At 42.6% G+C, this 20058-nt stretch overlaps 1 protein-coding gene across 1 annotated transcript in view; it reads left to right on the forward strand.

Annotated features, from left to right (window-relative positions):
* The first annotated feature begins 3836 nt into the window (after positions 1-3836).
* The window catches only part of PSMD1 (proteasome 26S subunit, non-ATPase 1), an 83010-nt gene continuing 66788 nt past the window's right edge, over positions 3837-20058 (forward strand). The window contains exons 1-7 of the mRNA XM_037524208.2: positions 3837-4009; positions 8365-8408; positions 9024-9097; positions 9304-9473; positions 12900-13105; positions 15086-15229; positions 17817-18055. Of these exons, the coding sequence (XP_037380105.2) occupies positions 3994-4009; positions 8365-8408; positions 9024-9097; positions 9304-9473; positions 12900-13105; positions 15086-15229; positions 17817-18055 (893 nt within the window). The 5' untranslated portion in view covers positions 3837-3993. The remainder of the gene's footprint in view (positions 4010-8364; positions 8409-9023; positions 9098-9303; positions 9474-12899; positions 13106-15085; positions 15230-17816; positions 18056-20058) is intronic.

Consider the following 20058-nt stretch of genomic DNA (forward strand, 5'->3'; position numbering starts at 1 on the left):
AGAGCCCCTCTGCCGCCAGGCAGAGAAGCACGAGCCAGCCTTATGGGGAAGCTGATGACACCACTTAGCCTGGACTCCAGCCAAATGCAAAGTGGGGGATGGTCCCCTGTGGTCACGAGACCACACCTTGTCCTCTTGGGTGGCACATGTGGCCAGCACCGTGGAGAAGGCCTGCGTGACCCGCTCTGACCTGGCTTGTGTGTGAGGGGGCCAAGGATTGAGACAGAAGTGGAATTTGGCCAGAGCAGCCACCTCTTGTGCAACCTCGGGGGTCAAGGGGAAGGAAGGTAGAGGGAGCGTGATGGAGATCTTGAGGCTTCCATCCCTCAGATGCTTCCGGGCTCCTGAACCTCCCGTCCCAGCACTGGCCCCGAGAACCCCAGTTGCCTTGTATTTTTTTAAATTTATTTATGCATACAAGAACTGGGGTACAGACTAGAGGTGTAGGGGGTGAGAGGATTCACTAGAGACAGAGTGGGGAACAGAACAGATGGATTGACTGACGTACACTGCTGAGGGGAACAGTGGGCGGATGAGGAGAGGTCTGCTGCGCCATGTGGATAGCTCTGTGGCTGGCCTGGGATCGAACTTGTGCTGCGGTGGTTGTAGATAGCTTCATTGGTTGCTTTTTTTTTTTTTAAAGATTTATTTATTTATTTATACAAGAACCGAGGTACAGGCCACATGCGGGGGAGGGTGAGAGGATTCACCAGAGACAGAGAGGGGAACAGAACAGGCAGACTGACGAAATACACTGCTGAGGGGAGCAGCAGGTGCAACAGGAGAGGTCTGCTGTGCCATGTGGGGCCCTCGCCAGGCTGGCCAGGATCGAACTGGCTCTGCAGAGGCTGTAGACAGCTTCACAGAGCTGTGCTCAATCGCCTGTGCCACAACAGGAGGCCCCATAGGTTGCTTCTTAACCCCTTGTGCCACCAGGGAGGCCCTGCCCTGTATTTTTAAGGGCTGCTGATTGGGAGCACAGCAGACACTGCCCACCTGGGCCACGCCACAGGTCACAGGGATCCTAGAATCCCACTCCTGGGGGCAACCAGGGTGTGGGGGAGCACAGAGCCAAGGCTGGGCTGAGCACAGAGGCCACTGTAGGCTTGGGGCTTCGGCAAGGTCGAGAACCCTGCCCCCAGCCAGGGGCGGCAAACACAGACCCAGGCCTGCCAGTTTCTCCGTGGTGACCATCAGAGATAGGTGGGAGTCCAGATGCTCAGGGTAAATCGGCCAGTTGCTGTCCTGCTCTGCACTTCTTGACACAGTTGAGCCCTACGCGTAGCCCTTGTGACCTGGTCCTCATTTGGAGCCCTGGTTGCAGACAACTGTTCTCTGTCTTGTGGCTTTGTGTCCCTTCTCCCCCTTCCTGGTCAACCAAGACCACGAGGCTGGTGGCCTTGGATCCTGACCCCAACCCTGGCCACTGCTGTTCCCAGATGCTCCCTGCCCGACAGGCTCAGGTCTCACCTTTCGCCTCTGCCCCATGTCTGCCCAGCTAGTGCCAGCACCAAAGGGCAGGTGTGGCCAAGAAGCAGGCCAAGGACCAGGCCTGATGCCAGGCCAAGACCCACTGTGGGGCTAGAAAAGCCTAAGAGCTCCAGAGCTGGGCACGTGGGTCGCTCTAGATTTTCTGTTGTCACATTAGGAAAACAAATGGGCAATTCGTTCTATTAATGTATCTCAGCCAAATAGAACCCAATAGTATCACTTCCACTGTAAATATATAAAAAGGATTTTTAATGAGGCAGTTAACATCTTTGGAATCCTATAGAGTGTTCCACTTACAGCTCAATTCAGACATTAAATTTTTATCCCAGATACTTGATCTGTATTTAGATTTTATTAAGTTTATAGTTGAAAGAGATTCACCATCTCAAATTGTTCCAAATGTATTTGGGTTTCCATAGCTGAGTTGGCCAGTATTTAATTTAAAATCAGCTCCTGGGTTGCATCAGCCACATTTCAAGGCACCATACCACCTGTGACCGCCCCCCACCAGGGGACACCCAGAGTCTAGAACATGGGAACTGCTGGAAACCAGTCTTGGAAGCTTCCTTGTGGCTCCCCCCGACCCCCTCCCGCCGTGGCACTAGCCCAGAGCGGGCAGGTCCTCCAGGCCCTGCATCAAGGGGAGGACAGTGGCTTCCAGCATCAGCTCGCCCAGGCCAGCCTTTATTGCGGAGGCAGGAGCTGCCCTTCTGGACCCGGTCCTTAGAGGGAAGGGCTTGGGGGCTCGCCGGTGGCTTAGGGGTAAGTCTCAGCGCGATCACCTCTATGGCCTCAGTCCATCCCCGGCCAGGGAGCTACCACATGGTGCAGCAGACCTCTCCTGGCTCGCCCGCTGCTCCCCTCAGCAGTGTAGTTCAGTAGATCCACCTGTTCTGCACCCCACTCTCTGGAATTCTCTCACACACACATCCCACCTCTGGCCTACACCCCAGTTCTTCTGTGCAAAAAAAAAAAAAAAAAAAAAGGGCTCGGTGTTTCCGATGGCCACCAGGTCCCTCTGGTGCCTCAGCCCACCAAGCCAAGTCCCGCCCTACCCACCGAGCCCCCGCCCCCCAAAAGCGTTGCAAATTTCTGCTCCCAGAAATAAGTGCTTTTAGCCTAAGGAGGGCGGCAGGGGAGCAACGCGCGGAACAGCCCCAGCCTCCTAGCAGCTCCACGCCCAGCCCTCCAAGGGCGCGAGGGGGGACCCCCCCCTACACTGGGCTGGGGGACCCCGGGCCACGGCGCCGCCCAGGGGCAGAGCCGGGATCGAACCCCGGCCCCCCTCCGGCTTCAGCCCTTTCCCTCACCACGCCGCGCCTCATAAAGCAGCCAAGTCCGTCCCTCGGCCGGAGGGCCGAGCCCTCCAGAGAGCCGGGGTTTCATCCTGGCCGCCTGGGCTGGCGGGGTTGCGGGGTCCCGGCACCCCGCGCCCCGGGGCTCCGCCTGCTGGGAACATCGTGACCACCAGAGGGCGCCGCCAGCAGCGCTTGGACGCGGATCCCGCCGGGGGGGCGACCGCAGAGGGGGCACCTGCGGCGCCTCCTCCCTGCACCCCACAGAGGCCCCCCGGGTCCGTGCCCGTGTGGGCCACAGCCTGGGCTTTGGGGCGTGTGTGTCACTCCTGAATTTGGAGGGAGATGGTTGTTTACGAACAGAGCTCTTGCCAAATCTTCTACCATGTCCTGAATCTTCTCAGAAGGTGCTGGAGCTCGCTTCACCTTCTGCGGGGACACGGGCGAGGGGACCTGGTTCCAGCTCGTGCATCGTGCAGTAGAGGCCGAAAGGGGACACATGTTGGGGGTCAAGGCAGGCTTCCTGGAGGAGGTGGCATTGACGGGGGCTCAAGAACAGCGTGGTAACTGCGGGCGCGGGGGAGCGCGAGTTCCAGGGCGCACGCTGCCTGGCCGCTATGGAGCCGCAGCTCCGGGGGGCGGCGCGTGCCAGCCGGGGCGCAGGGCTGGGGCGACCGACGGGAGAGAAGGTGGGCTTGGGTGACAGTCCTGCGGGAGCGCGGAGTCTGGGGGAGGCTGCAGAGAGACCGCCCAGACGGCAGGTGGCGCTGCGCGCACGGCTGGCACCTCCCCTTAATACCCTTTTTCTCAGCGATGGCGGGGGGGGCGGTGGGGGGTCCTTTCTCCAGGGGTGGCCACTCTAAAGCCTGATCCCAGGTGCGGACGATTGTCCCCAGCTCTGCGGAAACTCTGGCTTCGGGCGAGCTAGAGAAAGTGAGAGAGTTCTTCCCGCACCCTTTAGAGCGGGCCGAGACGGCGGGGGCGGCACGGAGGTGGAGAGAAATTTCGCGCGGCGGCAGGCGGGCGGCGGACAGCCCCGAGGCGGGAGGGGTCCTGGGCGAGACGGGAGCCGGCGGCCTGAGCAGGCGACTGACTGAGCAGCGCACCCGGAGCGAGGAGGCGCGGCGGAGCGAGGGGGCTTGAGCTGACAGATCCGCGGCGCGGCCGGGAGGGCGAGCGAGCGAGCGAGCGAGTGCGGGGCGCAGCCATGATCACCTCAGCGGGTGAGTGCGGCCGGCGTCGGCGCCGCGGCGGGGAGCAGCCGCGCCGGCTTTTAGCTGAGTCAGGGCCGGTGACTGGGCGCCTCCCGGCGGGGCGCCGGCCTGCGCGGCCCTCGCACCCCAGACCCGGCCCCGAGTCCGGGCCGGGGGGCCCGCGCGGCTTCTCTGCGGCCCCCCGCTGCCTCCGCCGAGGGGGAGCGCGCCTGGTCGCGGCCTCCATCCCTCCCCGCCACACCCCCGATGGGGTTTCCTTCCTCTGCCCTTCCCCAAAGCGGCCGTGGGGAGCCCCCCGACCCAGCCCTGCGCAGAGGCGGCTGAGGTGCGACGGGCCCCCGGGCCGGCCGGCGGGCGGGCCCCTTAACTGCTGCCCTGGACCCGGCCCGGCGCCAGTCTCGGGAGAGGCTTCTGGCGGGAGACTGGAGGCGGGTCGTATCTGAGTCTTCTGCAGGCTGCTCGGTTACAGCACCCAGAGAACTTTGGGGTTCAGGAGGAGAGCACCCCGAAGGCCGCTTTCTCCTGAAAACCACTGATCGAGGCAGAGTGCGCAGTGAGAGCTCGCGGGTGCGCGGCAGGTGCCCTGCGCCGGGCTTAAGGAGATTCGTGTCGGGACGTTCGAAGTGGGATCAGCTGTAGAAATCAAGTTTTGAGGGGAGATTTTACCGCTTCCCCCCCCCCCATTATTTCCTATAATCGCCCACCGCCTTGGTGCTTTTTCCTTGCCTGCTTACACGCCCTCCTCACCCTTTTACTCTGCACGTCCCGCAGGCGTTTTATGGTAAGCAAGCTGGGGTCGGAAGACTAACCTACAAGGGGGCTCAAAACCCCATCTTTCTGAAACCTGCTTGTGGAAATCGGTAGCAGTGCCGCGAGACATTGGTTATCTGCGAAGATTTGAAGAGCTGTCACCTGCCCCTGGAATTAGACTTCTGTCCCAGATGATTGGGAGATGGATTTAAGTTCATCACAAGGAAAAGGTTTTCCATTCAGCGCTCTCTAAAGATAAAATAAGCGCCAGGTTCTTGCCAAATGCAGGCTTTTCTGGTTCCTTTCCATCCATTACCACTGCTGCTGCTTGGCCCTGACTACCAGTTCCTCCCTTGCTTGGATGACTGTAACAGCCTTAAGATTCCGTTTTCCCACTGGTGTCTCCAAACAGTCCATTCTTTTCATAAAGTTTTCCTTTTAAAACCTTAAATTTCTCCAATGCCTCCTATTGTGTTTAGAATAAAATCCAGCAGAGATCTCCATGGTCTTATTCCCACCTTGTCATGTACAACTCTCTCCCTGACTTGCTGTGCCCTATTTATACCTGCCGCCTTTCTGTTCCTTTTATGTGTCCATTGCTTTCTTACCTCAGGGTTCTTGCCCTGCCATTTTCTTTTTAGACTCCTCAAGTTTTCCCTTAGCTTCTCCCTCTCCAGTCTGTCTTTCCTATTATTCTATTAAAACATGCTGCCTCTTTCTACCCCCTAACTGTTACTCTCTCAAAAACAGTCCTATAATTACTTTGTTTACTTGCTTGATTTCTTTTCTCTGGTAGAACTTTGAGGGGGAAACTTGTTTTCATTATTCTTAAAACATAGCCGAGCGGATGGCAGAAGTTCAAAAGTGTCTTGAGTGAAGAAAAGTCACATAATCAAATCAATGAATCAGACCTAGAGTATTTAAAGTAGAAACTGAAAAAGGACTTGGTGACAATATGAGAGAATTTATACCTTTTGAGTTTGGCAGGAATAATGGTCTTTGTGGCCCTATCCTGAGACAAGACTATGATGATAGTGTAGTATTACTGTATTTGTCATTATAATTTGTTATGTTTACTGCATTGGTTTCCAGTTTCTGTTTCACACCTTCTGTCATGGTGTTTGCTGCCCTTTGGCTCACATTATTTTAATATCTGTTTTAGGTGCTAAACAGGCCAACATCATGGTCCCTGTGTGGATTAGTCAATTCATTAGTTCAATTACTTGCTGGGCACTTGCTAGGCACTAAGAACACAGTGGTTATTAAGAGGTCAATGTGTATTGTTAACTTTTTAAGAGATTTTGACTGTGAAAGAGTGAAGGTGGTTGACGGAGGGAGGTGAGAAATTGAAAAGGGTTTTTTCCTAACATAATGCACATAGTAGAAAAGGTCTCCCACTCCTTCCTCATCCCCAGACGCAACCATTTTCAACTTTCAAGCCTTTTGTACTTAAATATTTATATACTTAATAACTTATTTGTAAATAATGCTTATATTAATAATTATACATTTATATTTATATATCATTTATATAAATTTATAAATGTAAATTTATAAGTAAATCTCAAATGTTGCAATAAACCGATTCTACAGTTTTAGGTATTATCTGCTGACTTCTTCTTATAGCATAAGAGATTCTTTTAGCTTTCTTAAACCTTTCCCATTCCTCACTCCCACCCCGCCCAGCTCAAAAGGGAGTTCTTGTTTGCTTCTAAGATGGGAAATACTAGCCTATGGAATATACAGGACTTGGTTTAACTGTATTCCATGGACAAAGACGGTATTTCTAAACTGGGACTACTGTGTAACAAGTAAGTCATAATTGAAACCAAATAGGGCGGAGTGAGGAATCTAGCACCTTGTTTGGTAAAAGTGGTTCAAACACATCATTGACAATAGGAAATGGCAGCGTTTTTACTATTTTGATGAAGTGTTGGGCTGTTTACAGCCTGTCCCACATTTAAAGCATTCTTGCCTGTCTAGTATTCCACACCAATAGCTTGCAGTCCACTGCATGGACACACACACACTCTCTTTAATTTGTTTCACTCTGTGCAATCAATTTAGCCTCTCCGTTAGGAACTTGTCACACCAATGTAAAGTACCAAGAAGTTCTTTTTTTTACCTGTTTTTATGCTTTTGAAGTAGTGGTATACTCTAGCTAGCACTAACATGGAGTTTTGTTTGCTAAATTTTGTCCCTTCCTGTCTGGTTCTCTGAAGGTTGCTGAAGCTATTTAGCACCCTACACTATCAGTTAGGAATGACTACATCTCCTAAGTAAACTTATCTTGACACTTTTAAATTTAAAAAAAAAGGAGCGATTTAATTTAAAAGTGCCAAAATTTAATGTTCCAGAATAATTTTAAGACCTAATGGAAAACATATATCTGAGGCAGTTTGATTTCCTTTATGGAGTGGTGATTTCCCCTGTCTTTTTTCTAATAATACCCATGACATATGACTATATTTCAAGGTGCAGTCTTTTGGAGAGGACAGTTGTTTCCATTAACCCCATGCGTCAAGGCAGGGAATGCTCTGCTTGGGTAATTGGAGACAGAGCAAGTCAGATTGCTTATCATTTAGCAAAACCTTTTTAGTTACTTGTGATGTGAAGGAGGCGCCTTAATAATAGGCATCTTGGAATAATTGAAATATTTTGCCCTGTTGAGTTGATGACTACTCCCTTTTTTTGGATAATAGTTATGTAACTCTTGGTTCATTGTGTGTGAAAAATTTTATTCTAAAATATTGTTTGGGTTAGTCAATAAGTTAGGCCAGTGATTCTCAAATCTAACAGGCACCAGTATCACAACGAAAGTTTGCATCCTCGTTGCTTGTTCTATCCCCATAGTTTCTGAGTCAGTAGATTAGGGGCCAAGAGTTGCCCTTGGCCTCCTGGATTGGGGCCAAGAATTTGCATTTCAACAAGTTCCCAGATGGTGCTAATGCTATTGGTCCAGGTAACCCACTTTGAAAACCATTGAACTAGGCAGATATATCGTGAGGGTTCGATAACAGTTAATTCTTCAACCTCTAAAGTAGGACTTTACTTTTTTTTCAAGAAAAATACTCATCCTTTAGTGAAGTTGCCCTCAAAAATACTGTAATGTTGGGCCTCCCCGGTGGCGCAGCGGTTGAGTGCTGGGTTGTGAAGCTGCCCGCGGCCTCTGCTGCTCCCTGGCCACCGGAGGAGGGTCCCGCATGGTGCACAGACCTCTCCTGCCACCCGCTGCTCCCCTCAGCAGTGTACTTCGGTCCTTCTGCCTGCTCTGCTCCCCGCTCTGGCTCTGGTGAATTCTCTCACCCTCCCCCGCTTCTGACTGTACACAGTGCATGTATAAACAAACAAACAAATAAATAAATAAATAATACATGCCTCTTTAAAAAAAAAAAAGAAATTGACAAATATTATAAGAGGGAAGGTTGAGGGTCAGTGAATATGGGTTTAGTCCTTAGTTAAAGCAAACAAGTTACCGTGCAGGAAGTTCACCAAAAAAAAAAAAAAAAAAAAAAAAAATGCTGTACTGTTTTCCATATTTTTGATTAAGCGTTAGTTTCCATCTTGGCATATATCTTATAATCATGTTATATGTTATATGATTTATCTTGTAGCTGGAATTATTTCTCTTCTGGATGAAGAAGAACCACAGCTTAAGGTATGAGGCGAAGAAAAGTTAACTAAACTTAATATGAATACTGTGAAGCTCTTAAGTTTATTGTTATCTGTCTATCTTCCATCACTTAAAATAGCCATCTTATCAGTTTTATACCCAGGTGTTGAAATTTAGCCCCAGAGAACAGTATTTTGGCAGCAGCAATTGATTCTCCCTAGAGTTTAACAAAACCAAGGCACATGAACCTCAATGTGATAGCACCTGAACTATCCCACCCCCAGTTTTTTAATCAATGGAAAGCACAAAAGATTGTTTCTTCATTGTCCCATAATTTAAAATTATCATATGACAAAAATTTGAAATATACTTAGTTGGCTTTGAACACCTGAATTCATCCTGGAGTTAGTTTTATCTACTCGAAGAAGAAAAATATTCATTTTGATAAAAATGGCATTATATGACTACTCTGATGTTTTGTGACTGAAAACAGAAATGTGTAGGCCCAAGAGAAAGTATAAATCAGTAAAAAAATTTTTGTCATAGATTAAAAGTTTTAGTAAATATGATAAAATTTTACCTGTGATTTGTTGGAAACTTTTTAGATGAATATAGTGGTGGGTCTGCCTCAATATCAAATTTTGGTTTTATTTTCTACAGGAATTTGCACTACACAAGTTGAATGCAGTTGTCAATGACTTCTGGGCAGAAATTTCTGAGTCTGTAGACAAAATGTAAGAAATCTTTTCTATAAATTGGAATAAAGCAGATTGACTTTAATTGTTATAAGACAGATCAACTTTCATTATTTGTGGGTGTAGGTCTTGTGGCTAATTCATTTATAAATTTGCCATTACTAAATTGTGGCTTGAATAGTTAGATTGGGGATGTTTAAGGAAAACCAGTTTGAACTAGGCCTGTACTTCCTGATATCTTTCAGAGAAGTTTTGTATGAAGATGAAGGTTTCCGGAGTCGGCAGTTTGCGGCTTTAGTGGCATCTAAAGTATTTTATCATTTGGGGGCTTTTGAGGAGTCTCTGAATTATGCACTTGGAGCAGGGGACCTCTTCAATGTCAATGATAACTCTGAATATGTGGAGACTATTATAGGTAATTATCTTCCATCTGGTAAGACTGTATCTTGTCGATTTCTTTGTTGCTATTGTGCCTATCACGTTTTTTCTCCTGAGTTACTTTTTCATGTTGCCAAAATTTATTTTATTTGGAAATTTATAATTTTTACATAATAATTTTATGCAGCCTGTTTTTTAGATCTGCCTTCCGATTTCATGCTTTGTTATCTTTTGTCTTGGGAGCAGTAACATTAATAATAATGATGAAGACATCTCACAAAATGTTTTAAGAATGCATCTAAGAAATTATTCAGAAGGATTTATCTCAATAATTATGGTTAGCTCTAGTCCAACAGGCATATTGTTTTATGAAAAAAATTAAATCAGATTACTGTAACAGAAATTAAGTGATAGCAATTTATACAGTTGGTTTGAATGTAGGAAATAATTGTTGAGTATACCTATTGTGTAGGCACTATACCTGTTCTTCATACATTGTTTTCTTCATCCCAGGGTTTGTTCCTCAGGCCACCCAGTAAGAAAGGAGCTAACCCTGTTTCACAAATGAGAAAACTTGGATTTGAGATGATTATGACACATGGCTATTAGATAGGAGGGTCAGAATTTAAAACTCAGGATTATTCCAAAATATATTGTTTTTACTAGTAATCATTGTTTTCTCATTTGTTTGTTTTTGAAGTAAGGGGTAGCACATAGGCAACACTTTGGATTTTCTACCTTGTATTTTGAACCAACTCTGAAATTTTATAAAAAGATTTCGTAGGGGCCTCCCTGGTGGCACAGGCAGTTGAGTGCAGCGCTGTGAAGCTGTCCACAGCCTGTGCAGTGCCAGTTCGATCCCTGCTGGCCGCAGAGCAACCCACATGGCGTGGCAGACCTCTCCTGACTTGCCCGCTGCTCCCCTCTTCTGTTCTGTTCTGCCTGTTCTGTTCCCTGCTCTGTCTCTGGTGAATCCTCTCACCCCCCTGCACAACTGGCCTATACCCCGGTTCTTGTATAAATAAATAAATCTTTAAAAAAAAAAAAGATTTTGTAGATTTAAAAAATGTTTAAAAACTCCTGATCTAATAGATGAGAGGAGAGACTGCATACCCTTCAGACATGTTTTTATGAAAATCAAGTCTTGAATCATAGGTGCAGAGAGCCTGTGGTGTGTGTTCTCTGTCAGGTGTGTATAGATTTTTTTTTTTTTTTTGATTGCTGATTAAGAAGAGATTTACATTACTCACCTGAACCCTCAAAAGGAGAAAGTTGGTATTCTTTTTAAGAAATTGGGAAATACTCTATAAGGTGCAAAGGAGTACTTTTTAAATGTCCCAGAAGTCCTAAGGAGGAGTATGTATTTACATTTTTTTCCTTTTTTTTATTATTTAAATTTTATTTTTATATTCCCCTTACAATTACAACCCCCTTATTTTGACCCCAAGCCCTCCTTTCCCAGCCCCCTACCCCCCATAGAGTGTCTCTGGTTCATAGTTGTTTGTTGATTTTGATATTTTCTTTCTTATAGTTATTGTTTTTCCTGGTCCCTTATTTAAGTTTTCTAGATTCCTGCTATGAGTGAGACCATCCGGTATTTTTCTTTTTCTTTCTGGCTTATTTCGCTAAGCATGATCCCTTCCAGCACCATCCATGTTGCTGCAAATTGCATGTGTTTATCTTTTTTGATTGCTGAGTAATATTCCATGGTGTATATGTACCACATCTTCTTGATCCAGTCATCTATGTATTTACATTTTTAAAAGTTTTTGCTGTCATGGAAATCTGCAAGTGGCTTCACTGCTGTTGGGGGTTCATTGAATTGGAGTTTTCATCTATGAATCCTATGAAAATAACAAAGGGTTTTAAAGAATAGACCATATCATATGAAACCAGAGCACTTCTGCTATATTCAGTTAGAAATGGGAAGTACATTTAGCTCTCCTTTAATTTGAGGAATTTTTTGGTGGATGTTAGTAATTTTTTCCAACAGTGACCTGCAAGCGTTTGCATTGCTGCTGCTTTACAAATAATGCTTTTATTTTTCATTTAAGATTTATTTATTTATGCATACAAAGAACTGGGGTACAGGCCAGATGTGTACCTGTACCTGGGGGTACAGAGGATTCACCAGATAGAGTGGGGAGCAGAACAGGCGGATTATTGAAATACACTGCTGAGGGGAGCAATGGGTGAGACAGGAGAGGTCTGCCGTGCCATATGTGGGTCAGCTCCCTGGCCAGGGATCAAACTCAGACTGTAGTGGTGATAGCTCTGCGACTTAACCCCTAGACCACTAGGGAGGCCCCCTTTGTAGTTGCAATCTAAGGAAAACTTGCTAAATATTGTAATTCTGAGATTTAGCTCTATTGGGTAGGGTTAATTTTTCTTCCTTTAACTACATTTGGTTCAAAAAGGTCATATTAGAGCCTAGTGAAGATTCTTCTGCAACCAGATTTGCTTGGGTCTTTATGGCTGCCACTTTACCTGGATAGACCCCGAATGTGGTATTTTCCCATTTATAAACATCCTCTGCTTCCTCCCAAATATAGACCCATTTAATATGGGTCAACTAGTAGACCAGCAATTCTTTATACTGGTTCAAGTAATTTCTGTTACCTGGGCCTGTAATTTTCCACTAGTTAATCTTGTCCTCGGAACCTTCTCTTTGAAAGGGGAGTGGCCAGCCAGTGAGTCACAGAGAGCATGGCTTGTAGCTGATGCTCTGTGTCGATGACCATCTTATGAAGGTGGGAAAAGGCTACAGAATTATGCTTTTTTGGTTTTCTGAAACTCTTAAGGTGTGATTGCTCAGTTCTATAAGTCATAAGCAGACTTCAGTGTTTCTTATCAAAAGCGCTGTTGACTTCCCTCAGTATTTCATCCATATCATCTTGAAATGTGAAAGCCAAGTTGTGCACGTACACCGTTGCATGAACTTTCAGACTCCTGCTGGAGGGGAGTGTGAATAGATTCTACCCCCTCACTTTGGGAAAATGAATATTGTTACAAATGACTGAGAAGAGATTTGGAAATCTTTTGCATTACCTTAAGAACCTGTTGCACATTACAGCATTATTCTATGAATGCTGAAATGTCCCTACCCCCCAAGGAGCTAACGGTTTCATTAATGTAAAGAAGTGTAATTATTAGCATGTGATAATTGCTGTAATGGGTCTTTTTAAAATATCCTCAATGTCAGGTGTTTTTTGAAAGTGAAACAGCAGCAACTGTCTAGCCAAATCTTGAATAAACAGCTTAGTTAAGTTTAGTAATATGATCTTGATCAAAATAAATTAGCACAATTTAAATGTTAATAAATGTGTAACTTCTAGAATTTAAAAATTTTGAAATTTGCATATTATTTTATAGTTACCCCATAAATTTTTACAATTTTAAATATAGACATTGTCCTTTCTACTAGTTTAACCCAGTTTACAAGGTGATTTTATTTTCTTCATAGCAAAATGCATTGATCACTATACCAAACAGTGTGTGGAAAATGCAGATTTGCCTGAAGGAGAAAAAAAACCAATTGACCAGAGATTGGAAGGCATCGTGAATAAAATGTTCCAGCGCTGTCTAGATGATCATAAGTATAAGCAGGCTATTGGCATTGCTCTGGAGACCCGAAGACTGGACGTTTTTGAGAAGACTATCCTGGAGTCGGTAGGTAGATGATACGTTTTCAGAGATTGTTATTGATGGGCCTCAGCAAGGAAATTATTAAAACTGAGAATCTCATGAGTGGTGAGAAGAGGTGCTCTTGGCAAATGTTTTATTTTTGTATTTATATATCAACCATGGCTATGTTTTGTGTGTTCATCGAATCTCTGCTTTTATTTTACTACATTTATTCCTTTGAACTCTTGCCTAGGAAAGTTTTTTAAGCTGACTATATTGATAAACTACTAATTTAATTGTCTAAAACTGTAAGCTGGTTTCCTTGTTCGGATGGCTTTTGTGATAATTATGTCAGTTGTAAGTAGCCAGCAAAATGGTTAGAATGATGCAAAATTGAGTTAAGTAGACATTGATCTGCATGCCTCCTGACCCACCTATCCCTCCCCTTGAGCTAACTCTGCCCTTCAACCATTTGGAACTTGTTCTAGTTCCTAAATGTACCCAGTCCCATCCCCCTGGCCAAAATACTGCCTCTGCCAAAAATATTCTTTCATCTCTTTACTCTTTTATTCCTGTTCAGAATTTAAAGTTCAGCCCATCTGTCATTAGTTTATGATTCTTCCATCAGTCATCATCACCTTTACCCTCTTCTGTCCCCTACTGCAAATACTGTCCAAGTTATTGTTAATCTCCTGGAGCCCTGTATTTTTTCATAAAGCTTATAGTAATTAATTCTATTATAAAGTAGTTAGTATCTATCTTTCCCAACAGAAAATAACCTCCATAAGGACAGGGACTTTGTTCTTTCTTCACTGTGTCCCCACAGTCTAAGGCAATATGTAGCAGCAGTAGTTAACATTTTTTAAATGAGTAGATGAACAACCGCATGTAATACAATAGCCCTTGTACTCTTTTTCATTTTTGCATATTGCGGCCCCTCTTTGGCTTCATGTGAATAAAATTACAATATTTGTTTTCAGTCATTCAACAATATTTTTTGAGTGCCTACTGTATGGCAGGCACTGTTATAAGCCTCAAAGACATAGTGGCAGACAAGACCAACAAAGTTCTTGCCCAAATAGAACAGTCCATTGAGGAAGTAGGCAGTCACACAAATAAACATACAAGGTAAATGGGTGATACATGTTTAAAAAAGAAGAAAGAAATGAAGAATTGCATCTTACTTTCAATCCCAGGGCACATATGCATATGAATATAACAAGTTTTATGAAACATTCCTATTTGTGATAGAAGTGGTAAACGTGGGCATTGTTTCATAAAACAATATAATGCTAATATTCTTAAATTATATTTTATTTTTTTAAGAAGAATGCTAGTCACATTAAGTTGATTTCATTATTTATGATGGGAGACACCTTTTTGAAAAGTACCACCTACAGCTTTTCAATATGCTTATTTATCTTTAAGGATTTTTATAGATTGATATTTCAGATACTGAGCTTGCTTTGGAGAACCCAAAGCAAACTATACATAGTCGGGAGTCAGAATTTCCTCAGGGACAGCCAGCTGTGACTGCATTCATCTTGAGTCACACAGGGACCCTTCTCTCACTTTATATTCCTGGTTGACTGGTACAGGCAGTAAGTCATGAGGGAGACTGATAACAGGGTTGGAGGCAGAAAGACTTCAGTAGACATCATAGAAAAATAGCCACTCAGCATATAAACAGCTAAGTCTTTATATAATAACTGTATAATAGCTTTATATAATAACTATAATAACATATAGACAGCTGTGTCTTTACATAATAACTAATAGCATCACTCTGTTATACCGCACTAATACATATAGTGATAATTCTGGCTGATCACTAAATATTACATTGTTTTCAAGCCTTGTTTTAATTAAGACAGGGAAATATGTAATTTTTTAAACATTAATTTAAAATGGCTAAACATTTTAAGTTTAAGAGGTTTAAATCTTTGGCTGCCTAGAATGATTAAAGAAATAAACGTAATGCTTCAGAAACCAGAAAATAATGTATCTTTAAATTATCTTTTTCAGAATGATGTCCCTGGAATGCTAGCTTATAGCCTCAAGCTCTGTATGTCATTAATGCAGAATAAACAGTTTCGGAATAAAGTACTAAGAGTTCTAGTTAAAATCTACATGAACTTGGAAAAACCCGACTTCATCAATGTTTGTCAGGTAATTGCATTACTTTATGCTGCACTTTTGGGCTGTTACACATTTTATTACATTACTGTAATGATTTTACACATATATCTCAATTGGCCTTCACAACCAACCCTGTGAAGATTAGGTGATATAGTTTATATTCCTTTTTACTAATTAAAAAAACTGAACCTCACAACTAAAAAATATTTTATTATAATGCATTCTGTGTATTTTTCATTTTGAAAATAATGTAAACACTAAAGGAAATTTTGGAATTTAGAAAACAAAAGTTAGAGGAAAGATAAAAATAGTACTTGTTATTTTAAAAGATTTTTAAGTGTAAAAGTTTTCTTAGGTTTTGTTGTCCAAACATAAACCAGAACATCTGAGTATATATTTTTTATCGTTTTTCATGTAAGTTTATTGCATTTTTTAAAAAAAGATTTATTTTTATTTATTTATGCATACAAGAACTGGGGTATAGGCCAGCAGTGAGGGAGTTGAGAGGATTTGCCAGAGACACAGGGGGGAACAGAACAGGCAGATTTTACTGAAATCCACTGCTGAGGGGAGCAGCAGGCAAGTCAGGAGAGGTCTGTTGCGCCATGTGAGTTAGCTCTCTGGCTGGTTATCGAACTCATGTCGTATTTGCTGGTGATAGCTTGATAGCACTGGGACTTTAACCCCTGGGCCACCAGGGAGGTCCACTTTATTGCACATTTACCAAAAAAGGTGAAATGTGGCCCTTTCCCTGAGCCTTTCCCCAAAAGAAATGTATAATTTTTTTTATCCACTTGTTTGGCTCTCTTCTTTTTAAATGTCTCCTTATGTTTTATTGACTGAAAGTGCTATAGTTTTATTTTGTAGCAATTATATTGCGTACATTTTTTTAATTCTGCCTAAAGCATTAGCATTATCACATTTTATTTTTTCACTATAATGTGTTGTTTTTGTGTTTTATATATATTTTTTAAGATTATTTATGCATACAAGAACGGGGGTACAGGCCAGAGGTGCGGGAGGTTGAGAGGATTCACCAGAGACAGAGAGGGGAGCAGCAGGCGAGTCAAGAGAGGTCAGCTGCGCCGTGTGGGTAGTTCCCTGGCTGGGGATTGAACTCATGCTGCAGTGGCTATGGTTAGCTTCATAGGTTGTGTCTTAACCCCTTACGCCACCAGGGAGGCCCTGTTTTATATATTTTTTAAATTTAGATTAATACATCCCTTTTAAAAGGCTTTTTACATAAGCAAGCTCAGACATAGCATTTCTATAACCTAACGTCATTCTAATATTTCAGTGTATTCATCCTTTCAGTGTTCTGTATATAAATTTAATACAGTTTAATTTACTCCTAAATAATTTTTAGTGGTTGTTTTTTATTGTTATTTTAAAAGTTTGTAGGAAAGACAGTCCTCTGCCCTCTTACTCCATATTTCAGTTTTATTCCTCAGAGGTAATTTTATTTGTAAACACTCAACTGTTTTGTTCCTTGTCCCCTGAAATTTTTAAAATTTTTATTTTGCATTTCTAAAATATGCTTTTAACAGGTAGTCATTTACATGATTCAAGATTCAAAAAGAACCAAAGGGTATACAGTGAAAGTGTTCCTACTCCTTTCCTCCTTGATGACAAATAATATCAACTATGTATGCCCTTCAAGTTAACATTTCCTACATCTAATACTTTTCAAACTCTTGTTCTAATTCTTTTTTTGGTGGTATAGTAGTCATTAAGTATATGTACTTTGCCTTATTTCACCATTCCCTTATCACTAGTCATTTATTTTGTTTTCATTATTTCCTATTCTTAATGTATGATAACTTTGGTTTATTTTTATTTATTTTTTTAAAGATTTGTTTACTTATGCATACAAGAGCTGGGGTACAGGCCAGAGATGCAGGGGGTGAGAGGATTCACCAGAGAGAGTGGGGAACAACAGGCAGACTGACTGAAATACATTGCTGAGGGGAATAGTGGGCGAGACAAGAGAGGTCTGCTGTGCCATGTGGGTTTCTCCCTGGCTGGCTGGGGATCGAACTCATGCTGCGGAAGCTGTAGATTGCTTCATAGTGCAGTGCTTAACCCCTTGTGCCACCAGGGAGGCCCTGGTTTACTTTTAATTTGAGTTATTTGCTACTTAAGGGAACAAGAAAATTTAAATTGAATCCTTAAAAGAAAATTTTGTTAAAATTTATGGCACATAATGCCAGTAGTCAGAGCAATGCTTCAGAATGTTCATTTTAGCTGCCTCCTGTCCTGGTGTTTGTTAAAAGAGTGAATGATTCCTACACTTTATAGCAAATCAGAGAATGCAAGCTAAAGAGTATTTAAATGTAATTTACGGATGAGATTTAAAGAAGCTAAGATTCATTCAGCTACCAGTTACAAATATTGCTACTTGTCAGATACAGTATTAGAAGCTGTGAATATAATTTGTATAGATTTTCTTATAGAAGACACATGCCATTTTCAGGAAAACTTTGCCCAATGTCAAGATCAGAAATGGGGTATTAGACTAGCTAGATTGTCTGCCCCAGTTTGCTGTGCTTATATTTTCAGGTTTCCTATGTTGTTCACTGTTTGTTGATTGTGTAATTGTTCTTTATCTGCATTTCAGTGCTTAATTTTCTTAGATGATCCTCAGGCTGTGAGTGATATCTTAGAAAAACTTGTAAAGGAAGACAACCTCCTGATGGCTTATCAGATTTGTTTTGATTTGTATGAAAGTGCTAGCCAGCAGTTTTTGTCATCTGTGATCCAGAATCTTCGAACTGTTGGTACCCCTATTGCTTCTGTGCCTGGATCCACCAATACGGGTACAGTTCCCGGTACTGTTCCAGGATCAGAGAAAGACAGGTATAAGTATCTTTTTGTGCATCACAATCAGTTGAACAACCTTTATTTCGTTTTGGGAACATGTAGAGTATTCATAGAATAAATTTCACCTTTAACTTTCATAGATAATATACACTTTTAGAACTTTAGGCTATTGTTAGGCTGTTGCTGTTTTGTACTGTGTGTGCACATTAAGGATAGTCAAAAGAAATGGATCCTTCTGGAAAGAAGTGGAAGTGATTTTCTGTAGGAAGAGCCTGTCAAGCAGCATATATATTATCTAATGGAGTAAATTAAAAATCTCAGATGGGGTAGCTGGGCTAGATTTTATATACTTTGGATAGATATAAGAAACATTCTTAGCTCTCTGTGTTTTTATTAAAACTACATATACACAAATCTTAAGCTGATATAGTATTAGATTTTTTTGTGTGTTCTTAATACATTTAGGTTACTTATTAGAATGCTTAACTTCATTGTGTCATTGTTATACCTACTTGTTTTTCTTGTAAAATTATCCACACAACAGTGAGAATTATCCTTTTGGAATCTAAGGTCACCCTCCAATACTTTACAAACATTTTTTTTTAAGATTGATTTATTTATACATACAAGAGCTGGGATACAGGCCAGAGATGCAAAGGGTGAGAGGGTTCACCAAAGACAGAGCCGGGAACAAAATAGGGAGACTGACTAAAATACACTGCTGAGGGGAGCAGCGGGTGAGACAGGAGAGGTCAACTGCACCATTTGGTTTGCTCCCTGACTGGCCGGGCATTGAACTCGTTCTGCAGAGGCATTGGGTTGCTTCATAGTGCAGTGCTTAACCCCTTACACCACTAGGAAGGCCCCTTTACAAACATTTTTCATATAAAATTGTTAAGTGTTGAAAGTGGCCTAAAATGCCATACTTAGTATGTTACCTCATTCTCATTACTAATCCTTACTCACTGCCTTCAGATCTCACCGAAGTCCACAGAAACACCATACTCATGCCTCAGTAAGGCTTTCTTGAATTCTAGTTTTTATTTGGTATTTGTTTTGTTCCCTCCCCTTATTTTTCTTCTTTGGGAAATCTTGTTATATGTAACATTTTTCTTTGCCCATCCTTTATATATTTTTCCAAATCCTTTTTAGCTCTTCAAATCTTTTTCTTTTAATTGGATGATGATAATCTAAATACAATAATGCACTAATCTTAATTATACTGTTTAACAAATTCTGAAAATATAAATACCCATATAACCCCTACCTCAATTATCCTAGAAACTCCTGATCCTGAGGCAACCACTCTTTGATTTCTATCAGAGATTAGTTTTGTCTGTTCTTGAACTTAATAAAAATGGGGTCATATACAATGTATTCTCTTGTTCTGCTTTTTTCAGTCAATAATGTCTGTGGTAAACATCTGTGTTTTGGTTGATTTTAGTAACTATTTTCCTTTTTATTGCACAGCAGCATTTTATTGTATTAATATACTACAGTTCATTTATTCATTCTTATACTGATTTGCTACTGGTTATTGGACTATTAACAAGGTTGCTGAGCACAATTCTTATATATATATATATTTTTAATTTTATAAGTCAGATGTTTTAATTTCTCTGGGGTAAATGCCTAGCATTGGAATAGCTGAATCACAGGGTATATGTATAGATAAAAATCTGCTAGTTGCTTTCTAGTGTGGTTGCCCATTTTACCCTTCCAACAGTAGTGTATAAGCATTCAATTTCTCCATCTTTGCCAGCATTAGGTGTTATCAGTCTTTTTAGTGTTACTTGTTCCGGTGATACAAAGCAGTGTTTTATTGGGACTCTGTTGCAAAAATGTGTCTTGACTTCTCTGATGACTAAGTAGTTGCTTTGTGTGTTTTAACCATTTGGAAAAAATTCAGTACATAGACAGCCTCCATTCTGTTTCTTTTTAAATATTTATTTATGGGGGCCTCCCCTGGTGGTGCAGCAGTTGAGCACTGGGCTGCGAAGCTGCCCGCAGCCTCTGCAGCGCCGGTTCGATCCCCGGCC

This window comes from Talpa occidentalis, unplaced genomic scaffold, assembly GCF_014898055.3.
Source record: "Talpa occidentalis isolate TD23 unplaced genomic scaffold, MPIMG_talOcc4v2.1 talOcc4.3, whole genome shotgun sequence".
NCBI classification, from domain to species: Eukaryota; Metazoa; Chordata; class Mammalia; order Eulipotyphla; family Talpidae; genus Talpa; species Talpa occidentalis.